General features: G+C 43.5%; 1 protein-coding gene across 1 annotated transcript in view; it reads right to left on the bottom strand.

Annotated features, from left to right (window-relative positions):
- The window catches only part of LOC138958481 (5-phosphohydroxy-L-lysine phospho-lyase-like), a 44,206-nt gene that overhangs the window by 17,792 nt on the left and 12,457 nt on the right, over positions 1–13,957 (bottom strand). The window contains exons 2-3 of the mRNA XM_070329643.1: positions 657–775; positions 3–156 (exon numbers count right to left, since the gene is read on the bottom strand). Coding sequence (XP_070185744.1) covers positions 3–156; positions 657–775 — 273 coding nt within the window. The remainder of the gene's footprint in view (positions 1–2; positions 157–656; positions 776–13,957) is intronic.

Raw genomic sequence — 13,957 nt, 5'->3', positions numbered from 1 at the left:
AATTGGTGAAGTAGACGACAGACAGCGGGGCAGGCATGGTGGCAGACAGACGCTTGGCCAGCATGACCAAGTTGTCATGCAGGAAACGTGAGTTAGTGTTGAGCTTTCGCATCTGATCTGCTCCGGCCTTAACCACTTTGGGGTGGCAGTGGCCCACTGGAAAAGAAATGTGTGTAGTGTTTAGGGTTTGAAACTAAGTTAACCTAGTCCTAAGCTTCCAAATCATAACCACATGAGGCGAGAGCTCTGTTGAAAGGTTTCAACAGACTAATCAGTAATCTCTGATTGAAAATTTTTTCAAAAATAAAAATTGTTCGGGCCTGCACATGCACATTCACGCATGCACACACACACACACACACACACCGCACACACACACACACACACACGCACGCATGCACCCACACACGCAGAGATTTGCACAGGTATGCATGCATACATTCACACACACACACACACACACTCACACCAACCCCCCTCTACACACACACAAACACACACACACACACACACACACACACACACACACACACTGAAAGTCTAACTTGAGAATAAGAGCAAACTCAGAAGAAAAGGTAGGAAAAGAAAAAAGAAGCAGGCTAAACAAAGATGATAAGGCCCAAGAAAAAAAAAACGCAAAAAAAAAAGACTCTCACCATGGCAAACATTGTTGATGCAGTCGAGGTACTTGTGCCCCTCATCATCATACATGTACTGTCCTAAGGCCTGCACGATCTTCAGTGGATCTGACTTGAAGAACAGTGCACATGACTGTCTGCAAAACACAAAACAACAGAAAAGGGTTACATCAAGTTCAACAGATATAAAAATCAAAACCTGTAAAAAGCAGCACACACAGAAAACACACACACACACACACACACACACACACACACACACACACATGCACGCATGCATTCACGCCCACACCAGCTTTTATAATATCATTAAAACCTGCTCAAAACAATGAAGCAAAATCTGTGGATCTCAAGAATAATCCCTTAAGCTTTGAAAATACCAGAAATCCACCAATTTGGAGACAAGGTCCAGAGTGGAGTGTGGTACGTTGTATGATTGCCTAAGTGACTTGTTTGTATAATGACTGCAGGTGACAAGGGAAATCATGATGGAAATAGCAAGAGTTTCTCACTGACTCACAGTATTGATGATGTGATAGGTACTGGGTAGTTAACATCATGTCTAAATGAAGGATAAGCTCTCACACACACAAACACACACACACACACACACACACACACACACATGTAACTGCATCAGCCATCAGTGCCTGGGCTTTCAAACATAAGCTGAGAGTACCTTATCCTCTGCACCCTGGAAATCAATACATCAAAGTACTTTAAAAGTAAGCGGTCGTTGTGCCCCCCCCCCCCCCCCCCCAGTTTCTGACATGGAGTTTCAGTCCTTGTTAATGTATTGCTTATCATGTGTATATTTATATCTATATATATATACGACTAGTGTCTGTCTGTGTGTCTGTGTGTCAAATTTGGAGACCGTATTCAGCTACACCCCGGACACAACCTCATCCATGAGATATTTCAACACGTGCTCTCAGCGCGCAGCGCTGAACCGATTTTGGTTTTTCTGTAGATCCACTATATCCATTCCCAATGACGGGCGCTGTGGCGGGGTGGTAAGACGTCGGCCTCTTAATCGGAAGGTCGAGGGTTCGAATCCCGGTCGCGGCCGCCTGGTGGGTTAAGTGTGGAGATTTTTCCGATCTCCCAGGTCAACTTATGTGCAGACCTGCTAGTGGCTTATCCCCCTTCGTGTGTACACGCAAGCACAAGACCAAGTGCGCACGGAAAAGATCCTGTAATCCATGTCAGAGTTCGGTGGGTTATAGAAACACGAAAATATCCAGCATGCTTCCTCCGAAAGCGGCGTATGGCTGCCTTAATGGCGGGGTAAAAACGGTCATACACGTAAAATTCCACTCGTGCAAAAAACACGAGTGTACGTGGGAGTTTCAGCCCATGAACGCAGAAGAAGAAGAAGAAGAAGACATTCCCAATAACTCTTCCTTATCTTCTCCAGTGTTTTGTTTTGCGCGCTTATCTCCCTTCTTTCGTGTGGCGTCAATCCATATTCCCGTTACTACGTTACTATTTTTAGAAGGTCACTGCACGTTACTATTTTTAGATCTCCCTTCCTTCGTGTGGCGTCAATCCATATTCCCGTTACTACGTTACTATTTTAAGAAGGTCACTGCACGTTACTATTTTTAGATCTCCCTTCCTTCGTGCGCTGGAAAAGCCGGCGTACACCCGGCTTTGCCGGGTCCCAGGCGCAGCCTGGTATTCGGCTCTACTTCTTCCCGGCGAAGCCGGTACCCGGCGAAGCCGGTAATCATCTAGTATCAAATAAAGTATGGAATGTATTGTCGTGATTCCTGCCATTGATACTCCCATCAATCAATGATACAAACAGTTAAACAAAAAGGAGAGAGAGAGAGAGAGAGAGAGAGAGAGAGAGAGAGAGAGAGAGAGAGAGAAAGAGAGAGAGAGAGAGAGAAAGAGAGAGAGAGAGAGAGAGAGAGAGAGAGAGAGAGAGAGAGAGAGAGAGAGAGAGAGAGAGAGAGAGAGAGAACAAGAACAAGAACAAATCTTTAATTGTCTAAGGCCACAGCCCCTTACACTAGTGGTTAAAATAACAGCAATAGTATCTGCACAGTTGTAAATTATAGTCACGCATAAAATTCAACAAATACATTAAGACCCTGATGACATGTAACTGAACCTGATTTATAAGGGTTCGTCTCTTCTGTAACATGAAGAACACAAATCTGCTGAAGCTGTTCATCACATTATCCTCATTACTGCCACAGAAATACACAAGTTGTTGTTGCAGCGTCTTAGAGTTCGAGATTTTCAGATACTTTGCTCGAAGGTCTTGATAAAAAGGACATAAAAATACAACATAGTGTTCATCTTCTTTATCAGCTGTACAGAGAGACAGTTTCTTGTCGTTTGGTTTGGTGCGTACCGAAACTTGTGAGCGTTGATTTCGGATACTCCTGCGCGGAAACGAGTAAGAGCAACTCTGTACTTAATATCTTCGATTAATTCAATGTATTTCTCTTTTTCCAAGCATGTTTTGTAACAATTATAAATGTCGAAACGTTCACTGCATTCTAAAAAGGAGAACCATTCTTGACAAAAACAATCTTGTAAACGTCTTTTAAACTCTTGTAAGAAACACTTCTCATTCCCAACCATTCCGTACATCCGCACAGCAGCAAAACCATCAAACATAAAAGACTCTGCACATGTAAGACCCAATTTGTGTGGCCCTTCGAAGGAAACTACGGCGATGCCAATTTGTAAACAAAAGTGACAAGCAATTAAAGGGAGAAAACAATTATTATGACCGAAACTATACATTTTGCTCGAATAGATAGACAAATGACCAAATTATGCTCAATTATGGAGCCCATTCCGTCATTTTATTTCACTAGAATGATTGTTTGCCTTCATAAAAGTGACTTGTATCAAATATAACAAAATAATACAACGGGGTTGCGTGCTTTGAATTTACGACACAACTGATCTCTGATAAAACTTAAAACCTGAAGAAAAAAAAGAAGAAAACAACAACAACAACAACAACAACAACAACAACAACAACAACAACAACAACCAAATAAGACTTACTTTCGGCGATCGTAAAACATGATTGCAAGAACTAGTAATATGATTCTGCCACCTTAGAGAAGTGACGCACGTGCTCGATGCGAAGAGGCAGAGAACTGGGAATAACACTAAACACACCGTGAGTTGCAGCACGTACTCCTTCCACCACCAAGGTTACAGGGACACTTCCTCCATCTATCAGTCTGGCTCCAAGATTTGAGCCTACAATATTTCATTCTGATTTTCTTGCATCTTTCTTTGTGGTTTTTTTTTCTTTCGGTTTCGTTCTTTCTTCAGTTTTAATTTTAACGTTTTTTTGAATTTTATTTTTATTTTTAATTAATTTGTTGACGGCAGACGCAGCTGTAGTTGGTTCTTCCAGCGGCACGCATCGCGGCGTGTCCAGTAGTCAGGTTGTAAAGAGGCGATCCCATAATCTTCCGCCTCTGTTTCTATTCTTGTTTATTAATGACTATCTTTTCCTTGTTGTTGTTGTTGATTAATATGTGCCTGGCAAGACGCAGCTGTGGTTGGCCAGTCGTCTTTCTAGCACGTGGCGCTGTGTGAACCTCTGTCAGCCGCGGCCTAACAGCTAATAATGAGACGTGTCCAAGACAAAGCCCGCAGCTCTACTAATGCAGTTACACTCGCGACAGTCGTCTACATTCTTTGCAGCTTGAAAACAACCTTAGTACATAATTATACGTCTTGCGTGTTTGTTTCAGTTGCAACAGCCTTTAACTTGAGAAGCCGCGGTCGACTCTTCAGTTCGGCAGTGACAAAATGACACCTGGCACTCACTCTTCCTTTAGCCTTGACTGAAACGTACTAAAAAAGTACAAGTTTATTCAAGGGCTATGAAATGACAACACTCTCTGCACGTATCTGTCTTGACGTGTTCATTTATCATCAGCAGAAACGCGCATTCTCTTCTCAAAAACACGAGCGACCTCGGACGGGAATAGCCTAAGCCGGGAGGTAAGTATTACTAATGACTAATGACGCTCCTGCACCACTTTAAATCATACCATCTGACCCAGATGTCAAGAAATGACCATAGATCACATTACAATCGCGTGTAGCCTTTCTCATGTGCTTGAATTTCCCTAGTAACTGCGGAAAGTCAAAATTTGCACATAATGCGCTTGAAATGTGTAAATACTTGAAGGCCAACGTTCACAAACACATTGAAGCAATGAAACAAATCGATGATATGATGCTATGACACCTTAGGCCAAAGTACAAACGGTAGTTTTGTGATGATATGTCATTTGTGAGGAATTACAGGTGATTTTGTGCAGAAACTTACGTCGCGTGTCTCCCTTCGGACAGAAAAATACGGGTGCAACCGCTTCGGACAGATTTGCCTAGTGCAACCACGGAATACGGTGTGTGTACTGTCTTGGTGAAAAAATACAGTGCGTTCAGTTTCATCCCGTGAGTTCGACAGCTTGACTAAATGTAGTAATTTCGCCTTACGCGACTTGTTGTTTTTTGAATGGGCAAACAAATTTGGGGCTTTTTTGATGATGTGTGCAACTCTGCTTGCTATGGTGTATATATTTATTATATGTACGTATTTACGTGCGGCACGGCACACGCGCGCGCGCGTGTGTGTGTGTGTGTGTGTGTTTGTTTGTTTGTTTGTTTGCTTGTGTGTGTGTGTGTGTGTGTGTGTGTGCGTGTGTGTGTGTGTGTGTGTGTGTGTGTGTGTGAGTGTGCCTGTATGCTGACTTTATTAGCAGGCATCTGTCAAAATTTTGTACATCAACGATTACGTCAGTGTAATATCATGTATATACTTTTGCTTTGGTTACGTGAAATGCTGCTTCTGTACATTTTCTTTTTTTACCATTGTAAAAACCAATCCACTGGTTATACAATTAAACAATCCATCCATCCATCCATCCATCCATCTCTCTCTCTCTTGTAAAATAAAGATCACTCTCGGTATCTCTGTATGTAACTCTCTCTTTCTCTCTGCGGCCATCAATAAATCAGAAAGAAATTATCTGCTGCGCTTTATCTCTCTACACAAACAAGCAAATGATAATTTACTTCTTATTGGTCGGAACTCGATCCCACAGTGATCTTGAAATTTGACAAAGATCAACAAGGCCGGATCGACAGGATAAGTATTAGGATAAGGCTAAGATTTCATATAGTCCTGTGAGGTTACCCTCAATGAAATTCGGGCTGCTTTCTCACTGGGGAAAGCGAGCTGCCATACAGTACGGCCCTACCCATTTTCTTTTTCTTTTTTCTTCGTGCGTGTGTTCGTGTTTCCAAGCCCTGACACTTTCGCTTTGAACTTGTGTTCTTTATCGCGCGCATGCGTGCACACGGGGGTGTTCGGACACAAAAGAGAGTCTGCACAAAGTTGACTCTAGGAAATAAATCCCTTGCCGAACGTGGGGATCTAACCCACGCTGATAGCGACAACTGGTTTTGAAACCAGCGCTGTTACCGACTGAGCTGTTTCCCCGCAATGTCTAACGGTGATTATCAATCAATCAATCAATCAATGACGCTTATATCGCGCATATTCCGTGGGTACAGTTCTAGGCGCTCTGCAGTGATGCCGTGTGAGATGAAATTTTATACGGCCAGTAGATTGCAGCCATTTCGGCGCATATTTACCTTTCACGGCCTATTATTCCAAGTCACACGGGTATAGGTAGACAATTATTAACTGTGCCTAAGCAATTTTGCCAGGAAAGACCCTTTTGTCAATCGTGGGATCTTTAACGTGCACACCCAATGTAGTTTACAAAAATCTTGCTTCAAAAAAATTCAAGAAAATGATTATTCTCATATTATTTGGACTCGCCTGAACTCAACCCCTCTTTTACCTTGAAATGTTGAAGAGGGTCAAGTCTGGAGGCCATCAAAATATCCGAGAAAACCGCTGAAAGTTACGTTTTCCGTCTATGGACGGCACTGCTTGCAACATTGCGCAGGAGAGTCAAAGCCACGCCAATAATTAATCAGGAAGGACAGTAAGACGACTCTACCATAATTATGACAAAAGACAAATTACAGAAAAGAATTGATGCAAAAAAGAGAATGACTAAAACGGCTGAGATGCGCAGTGTTATTTGCGTTGTGAGGCTTACTGGTTCATATGCCATAGCAGTCTGACTTCACTTACCAACATTCCCACAGGTGAACAAACAAACAAAAAATTAAAAATACTAACGCGAAAAAATTGAAGTTTCGAGTCAAGGGAGAAGACTGCTGCTAATCAGACGCCCACTAGAGCCGGGCTTAGTTACTTTTCTTGGACATCTCAAATTTTGATGACTGAACTGTTTAATTGGTGTTACTGCTATCTCCGTCAAATGATTTTCAGGTACCATTGAATGATTGCTATACCTTGTTAGAACTGAATGTGACTAATCATTTAGTACAGTATAATTGTTATACCGACCACATCGCGCACACGTACCCCCCTGCAAGTCTGCAATACATTACTTCATCACTGTGCGCTAATTTGCTCAATGACTACCGTGTGCACGCATGTGTGTGTTTTTAACGTGAGACACATGTTGCCAATGTTTTAGGAGAGTGACGTTGAACAAATGGTTTTATCATCATCATTTTATCAATGTTTCATAATTACCACTTCATTTTAAAGACAATACCTACCCCCCCTCCACCTCTCACCCCGAAGCCACCCCCATAACTAGACTCTTTTCATATACTTTCTATCTTGCGCGCCCACTGCCACCACTCCCCCCCCCCCTCCACACACACTTTCCCACTGTGACGTTTTATGCAGCAATTCTATTTCTACTTATTAGTCAAGCTTGACAACCCGAACACATTTGTCGGGCAACACATTTCAACTTCCTTTACTCGGTTGGGCATACAAAACATCAGTGTTACCCCTGCACAGTAAATTTCATTCGCTGACTACTGATTTTTGCTTAGTTGTTCTTTGCTGACTGCTGGAGTTCACCCTGTATTCCACCTTCCCGTCCTTGCTCATGTTAGGCCGATACAAATAATTCTTTCTATTGGATTCACACGCACAACAAGAAGACCGAATTTTTTTTTTAAACCCCAACCCGACAGCTGTGGGTCCCTAGGGCCTTGACATTATTTTAATTTGTTGTTGTTGTATGTCGGGTCTACACTGAAGACATCACAATCACCTATAGTGACGTGATCTTATTTCCCGCAACTCAGTGCAGCAGAACTGTGCACTCTTAAAAAAACATCTTTGTTATAACGACTAATAGCCTGATCTTATTGTATTTGTTCAAACTTTAAAAGTAACCGAAGGTCTCAAACCCCATTTCGGATGAGACGAAAAACCGAGGTCCCTTCGTGTACACTACATTGGGGTGTGCACGTTAAAGATCCCACGATTGACAAAAGGGTCTCTCCTGGCAAAATTGTATAGGCATAGATAAAAAAAAAAAAAGTCCACCAAAATACCCGTGTGACTTGGAATAATAGGCCGTGAAAAGTAGGATATGCGCCGAAATGGCTGCGATCTGCTGGTCGATGTGAATGCGTGATGTATTGTGTAAAACAATTCCATCTCACACGGCATAAATAGATCCCTGCGCCTTGAGTCCGAGTCTGGAGATACGCGCGCGATATAAGACTTCATATAACATTTAACTACGGTGGTTGGATGGTAACAGTACAGAAGCAGGGAGAAAGTGTGGCGGTGGGCGTAAAAAAAGAACGGACACCTTTGTGCAAATTTGTTGTCACATGCAGAGGCGGTTGGGCCGAGGGGGTGGGGTGGGAGGCAGGGGGATATAAAGGAAACCATTGAAGTGAGCTACAATAGGCCCTAAACGTCGTCTCGACTACAGAGGTTGCAGGGAGAACGACCAATTTCTGAGTAAGAAACCAGCCGAGACATAAAGGACATAAGTTTTCTCGTCTCAAACTGCTGGTGTAACACACGTTCTGCCCTCCACGGACTTGCCCCCGGGGGCGAACTGGTATCACCAAACGGGGTGTTATACCGGTGTAACACGAGAAAATTACTCCCACGAGATCTTTACTCCGGAATAAAAATTTCGTACGAAAATGTTACTCCCTTTACGAAAATATTACTTCCACATAACACGAGAAAATAACTCCCCACAACAGGTGTGTTCCGAGTAAACATTTCGTACAAAAATGTTACTCCCCTGGCGAATAAAAAACGAATAAATTACTCCACTCTAACATGAGCAATCTAACTTCCCATGTCAGGTGTACGAAATTTTTACTCCCTTGTCCCCTGTTAGTCTTGGTGGTGGAAGGGGTGGAGGGAGGGTAGCGCGACATTTGTTTGCGCGAGATCACATACTTATTGGCATTATCCCTTCGCCCACATCCAATTTTCGCGTACGATATTTTTACTGGAAGTAGAAATTTGGGGAGTCAAAATTTCGTGGAGGGAGTAATTTGTTCGTACCTTGGGGAGTTCTTTTCTCGTACGAACGGTGTACTCGGAGTAAGAATTTCGTACGCGTCAGTCTGTTACACCGGCAGTCTGATACGAGAAAAAAGACATCATCTTTGTCACGGTATACCGTACTCGGTATTCGGTCGTTTCCCCCGCGACCTCTGCATTCTGCCGACCCGCAGCGCGCCCAAGGAATCAAGTTCTTTCAAAAGCAAAGGGAACACAAGACACGTAGAGAGTTGAGTACTTCGCAAATGTGAAGGAGGACCTGAGAGTGTACAAAGCACACACACCTGCATACAGAAAAGAAAGCTCCCATGGGGTCGCCTTCACGCGGCGGGAGTGTTTCCACAGAGCTACCCCACCCCTTTACTTCTCTTCTTTTGTCTTATTTCTGCCTTACCAGTCCTTTCACCTATATTTCCTTCCAAGAAAACTCTCCCTACTATTCCCTGCAGTTTTCCAATTCTTTTCTTGTTGTCTTATTTCCACCTGACTGGATCCATCACCTTTATTTCACTTACCAAAAGTCTTCTTTTCCACATCCTTATTTCTCTGCCCCCCGCATGTCGTAAGAGGCGACTAACGGATTCTGTTTCTCCTTTTACCCTTGTTGAGTGGTTCTTGTATAGAATATAGTCAATGTTTGTAAAGATTTTAGTCAAGCAGTATGTAAGAAATGTTTAGTCCTTTGTACTGGAAACTTGCATTCTCCCAGTAAGGACATATGTTGTACTACGTTGCAAGCCCTTGGAGCAATTTTTTGATTAGTGCTTTTGTGAACAAGAAACACTTAACAAGTGGCTCTATCCCATCTCCCCCCTTTCCCCTATCCCATCTCCCCCCTTTCCCTCGTCGCGATACGTATAACCTTCGTGGTTGAAAACGACGTTAAACACCAAATAAATAAAGAAAGAAAGACAGAAAAGAAAACTGCCAAGTTTACTACGGTAGGGGTGGCACATTTGTGTCAATATTGACACAGCTAACGAGTGTTCTGGGAAACGACCACTCGAAACTACTGTTGTTACTGCTGAAACTGTCATGCTATTTAACACTGTTATGAGTAACTGATATAGGGTCATGAACAAATAGTACCAGTTTTAACACTAGAATCAGCAAGAACACAGGCACAGACACAGACACAGACACCTCCCCCAGAGAGAGAGAGAGAGAGAGAGAGAGAGAGAGAGAGAGAGAGAGAGAGAGAGAGAGAGAGAGAGAGAGAGAGAGAGAGAGAGAGAGAGAGAGAGAGAGAGAGAGAGAGAGAGAGAGAGAGAGAGAGAGAGAGAGAGAGAGAGAGAGACTAATTTAGAGAGACAGATAGGCTACATAGAGAGACATCAAATTAATACCACACAGGATGTGTCACACGACGAGCAGTGATGATGATCTTAACTTGAAGAGTAAAGTTCGCAAAACTTCTGCCACAAAGCCCATCCATCGCAGTTTTCTTGTTGCTGTGACTATTACTAACATGGCCCTGACTTACACGTCCATAGATGTATTCCGCGCTCCTCCCGAGTTACCCCCCTCAGTGCTCTCCCTTCTTCTTCCTCCCCCCCCCCTCCCCCCTGACGAAAAAGTCACACACGTTCAAAATGTGAAGTCATCTGCGCTCGTGCGTATATAATAACTTGACGCAAACAAGCACATTCTACAGGATAGCTCAACATTGCATTAATTTGTATTTTACACTGAGCTCCCACGGCAAAGTCTAAACCTGCTGATTCAAGATCTTCCTAGTAATTTAATTAGCCTGGCATTTGGACACGAATCATTGTGTCAGACACAGGTCATCCTAGGTCAGCAACTTAACTCCGATTTTTTTAATCTTCATTCCCGAGTACAGGCGTAGCGCACCATATCGAGTTGATGTCAGCGCAGCAGACTGGAAAGTTGATGTCAGAAAAAGTTTTCCCCCTTCTAAAATAAGCTGCGGAACGTGTATTTTAGTCCAGCTACTAGTCACGAACACCTCAAATAAACGTTTCTTAGAAAGCCGAGTGCACGTTCTCTCTGCAAGATCGTCTGAAACTGAGTCCTGCTCTGACCTTTTATAAAAGATGATTAAAACTCATCAAACTGACTGACTGACTGACTGACTATTAGGGTTTAACGTCCTCTTAGACCAACTGGTCTATATTGGGACAGGTATTGGTAATACGCTGAAGATATGGTGTGATACTTTGATTCGAACAAGCCTGCTGTGGCTGTCTTCTTCGACACACCAGCATTGGGTTTGTCTCGTCAAAGTATCGAAAATATGATCATGATAATCAGAGACGAGAGATGATGCATGCGTGTCTTCGTGTTTTCCTGAGACTTTCGCTGTGAACGTGGGATCTTTTTCGTGCGCATGTGTGCACACGGGGGTGTTCGGACACCGAAGAGAGTCTGCACAAAGTTGACTCCGAGAAATAAATCTCTCGCCGAACGTGGGGATCGAACCCACGCTGATAGCGACCAACTGGCTACAAAGCCAGCGCGCTACCAACTGAGCTACGTCCCCGCCCCAAACTCATCAAGCTTTTAATCAGAAGACCCAAAGCTATCTGTAGAAAAGCAGCAGCGTGACCTTAGAAACATTCACTTAGGCTCTGTCAAAACATAAAAAAGATGTCTTATCTCAAACGTATCACATTTTTTCTCTTACATGGGATAAGCATCCTACTTTAAACTTGAAGGACCTTACTAATTTCTGAGTGGGCGGGGATGTAGCTCAGTCGGTAGCGCGCTGGATTTGTATCCAGTTGGCCGCTGTCAGCGTGAGTTCGTCCCCACGTTCGGCGAGAGATTTATTTCTCAGAGTCAACTTTGTGTGCAGACTCTCCTCGGTGTCCGAACACCCCCGTGTGTACACGCAAGCACAAGACCAAGTGCGCACGAAAAAGATCCTGTAATCCATGTCAGAGTTCGGTGGGTTATAGAAACACGAAAATACCCAGCATGCTTCCTCCGAGAACGGCGTATGGCTGCCTAAATGGCGGGGTAAAAACGGTCATACACGTAAAAGCCGTGGGAGTTTTAGCCCATCATGTGAACGAACAAACAAACTAATTTCTGAGTATGGTGGGGATTTTGTGTTAAATTACTTTCGTAACAGTGTCAACAAGCACACTAATTCAGGCACAACAATCCCACACAGCACATAGGCCTACCGCAGCCATGCCGGCTTGATGATTTTGGGTATATGTTCAAGTACAAGGATGCCGCTCTCGGGTGTAATAGCCCAGACAGATGGGTGATGGCTGACATAGAGAATACTACATGGCTTGCTGTGTCGTACCAGATTTACACGAGTTGGTTTTTTAAATATTGAACTGCGAGCGAAAGCGAGCTGTTCACTGTTTGAAAAAGCAACGAGTGTAAATCTTGTACGACACAGCAAGCCATGTAGTATTCTGTTTATCCTACATACTGTACTTACGTGTATTTTACTGAAAATGTCCTGCATTCGAGGCAGCTAAATTGAAGACGCTTGTTTTGGAACCTCGATCTCTTCTAAAGTCTCGTGCAATCTATTACGTCAAAGCAAAGAAACGTCACTCTGAAAGTGTGGCGTGACGTGTTAGTTCTAAAGATTCATCGAGGGTAATTAGCGAGCGCAATTTGTGTTTCTATAATGACGTTTGTCTCGGTGACTTTGGCATCATAAGCAGTGGAAAAACAGGTCCCTGCCAGACTTGCTTGACATGACCTCATTTACATGATATACACACGTGTGATTTGAACGATTATTATCTCACGGGTGTCTCTCTCACGTATGTAGGATAAAGTAAATTATCCTACACACGTGAGTGAGACCACTCATGAGATAACAATATCGTTCAAACCACACGTGTGTATATCATGTAAATGAGGTCGTGTCACAATTATTTGAAAAAGAAACTCGTGTAAATCTGATACGAACCAGCCAGCCATTTGTCAAGCTCAATGCATTGCCTATTTTGGGTTGTTATCGTTTTTGCATGACAGCTGCGCGCTTGTGTGTGTGTGTGTGTGTGTGTGTGTGTGTGTGTGTGTGTGTGCACGCGCGTGTGTCTGTCTGTGTTTGTACATGTTTGTGTGTGTGGTGTGTGCGTGCGTGTGTGAGTGTGTCCATGTTTGTGTGTGCCCATGTGTGTGCTAATGTGTCTGTGTGTATATATATAATATGTGTGTGTGTGTGTGTGTGTGTGTGTGGGAGGGGGGGTGTTTTGTTCCTTTCTTACCTTCTGTCATCTCATGTTTGCCGTTGTTCTCTCTCTCTCTCTCTCTCTCTCTCTCTCTCTCTCTCTCTCTCGCTCTCTCTCTCGCACGCTCTCTCTCTCTCTCCATCTCTCTCTCTCTCTCTCTCTCTCTCTCTCTCTCTCTCTCTCTCTCTCTCTCTCTCTCTCTCTCTCGCATGTCTTGAGAGAGTGGCAGGATGGCCTTCCACTATCGTCATAACACATCTGTCAGTTGTCATGAATAATAAATAGTGCTCGAATGATAATCCCCCCCCCCCACACACACACACACACAATCCGACGCTAATGCTTCTTCACAAGTAATAATTTGAAGAGGGACAATTTTACATAGCTTAGGGCCCAGTGTATAAAAGTGGTTTGGGTTTTTACTGGTCGGCCTTTAAACCTTTTTGTTTTTCTTGGGGGGGGGGGGGGGGTGACTAGCCGCAAAACAGCAAACACGAAGTAAGCTTACACATTCAGGTACGCTGTACTTTGCAAACTGACCCACAAGCACCAAAATCAATATTATGAATGTACTGTATGTCAGGCTGTGATATACTTTTCGCGTGGCGTCATCTTGGTGTCATCTTGCAAGACTGTTGAATAACATCTTTCTTGTTATATATATACATCATCTTGAGAGATCGGTACTGATGTTAATAGGTCTCGCTGTC

The sequence above is a fragment of the Littorina saxatilis genome, linkage group LG2 (assembly GCF_037325665.1).
Source record: "Littorina saxatilis isolate snail1 linkage group LG2, US_GU_Lsax_2.0, whole genome shotgun sequence".
NCBI lineage: Eukaryota > Metazoa > Mollusca > Gastropoda > Littorinimorpha > Littorinidae > Littorina > Littorina saxatilis.
This window is presented reverse-complemented; position numbering and strand designations above follow the sequence as displayed.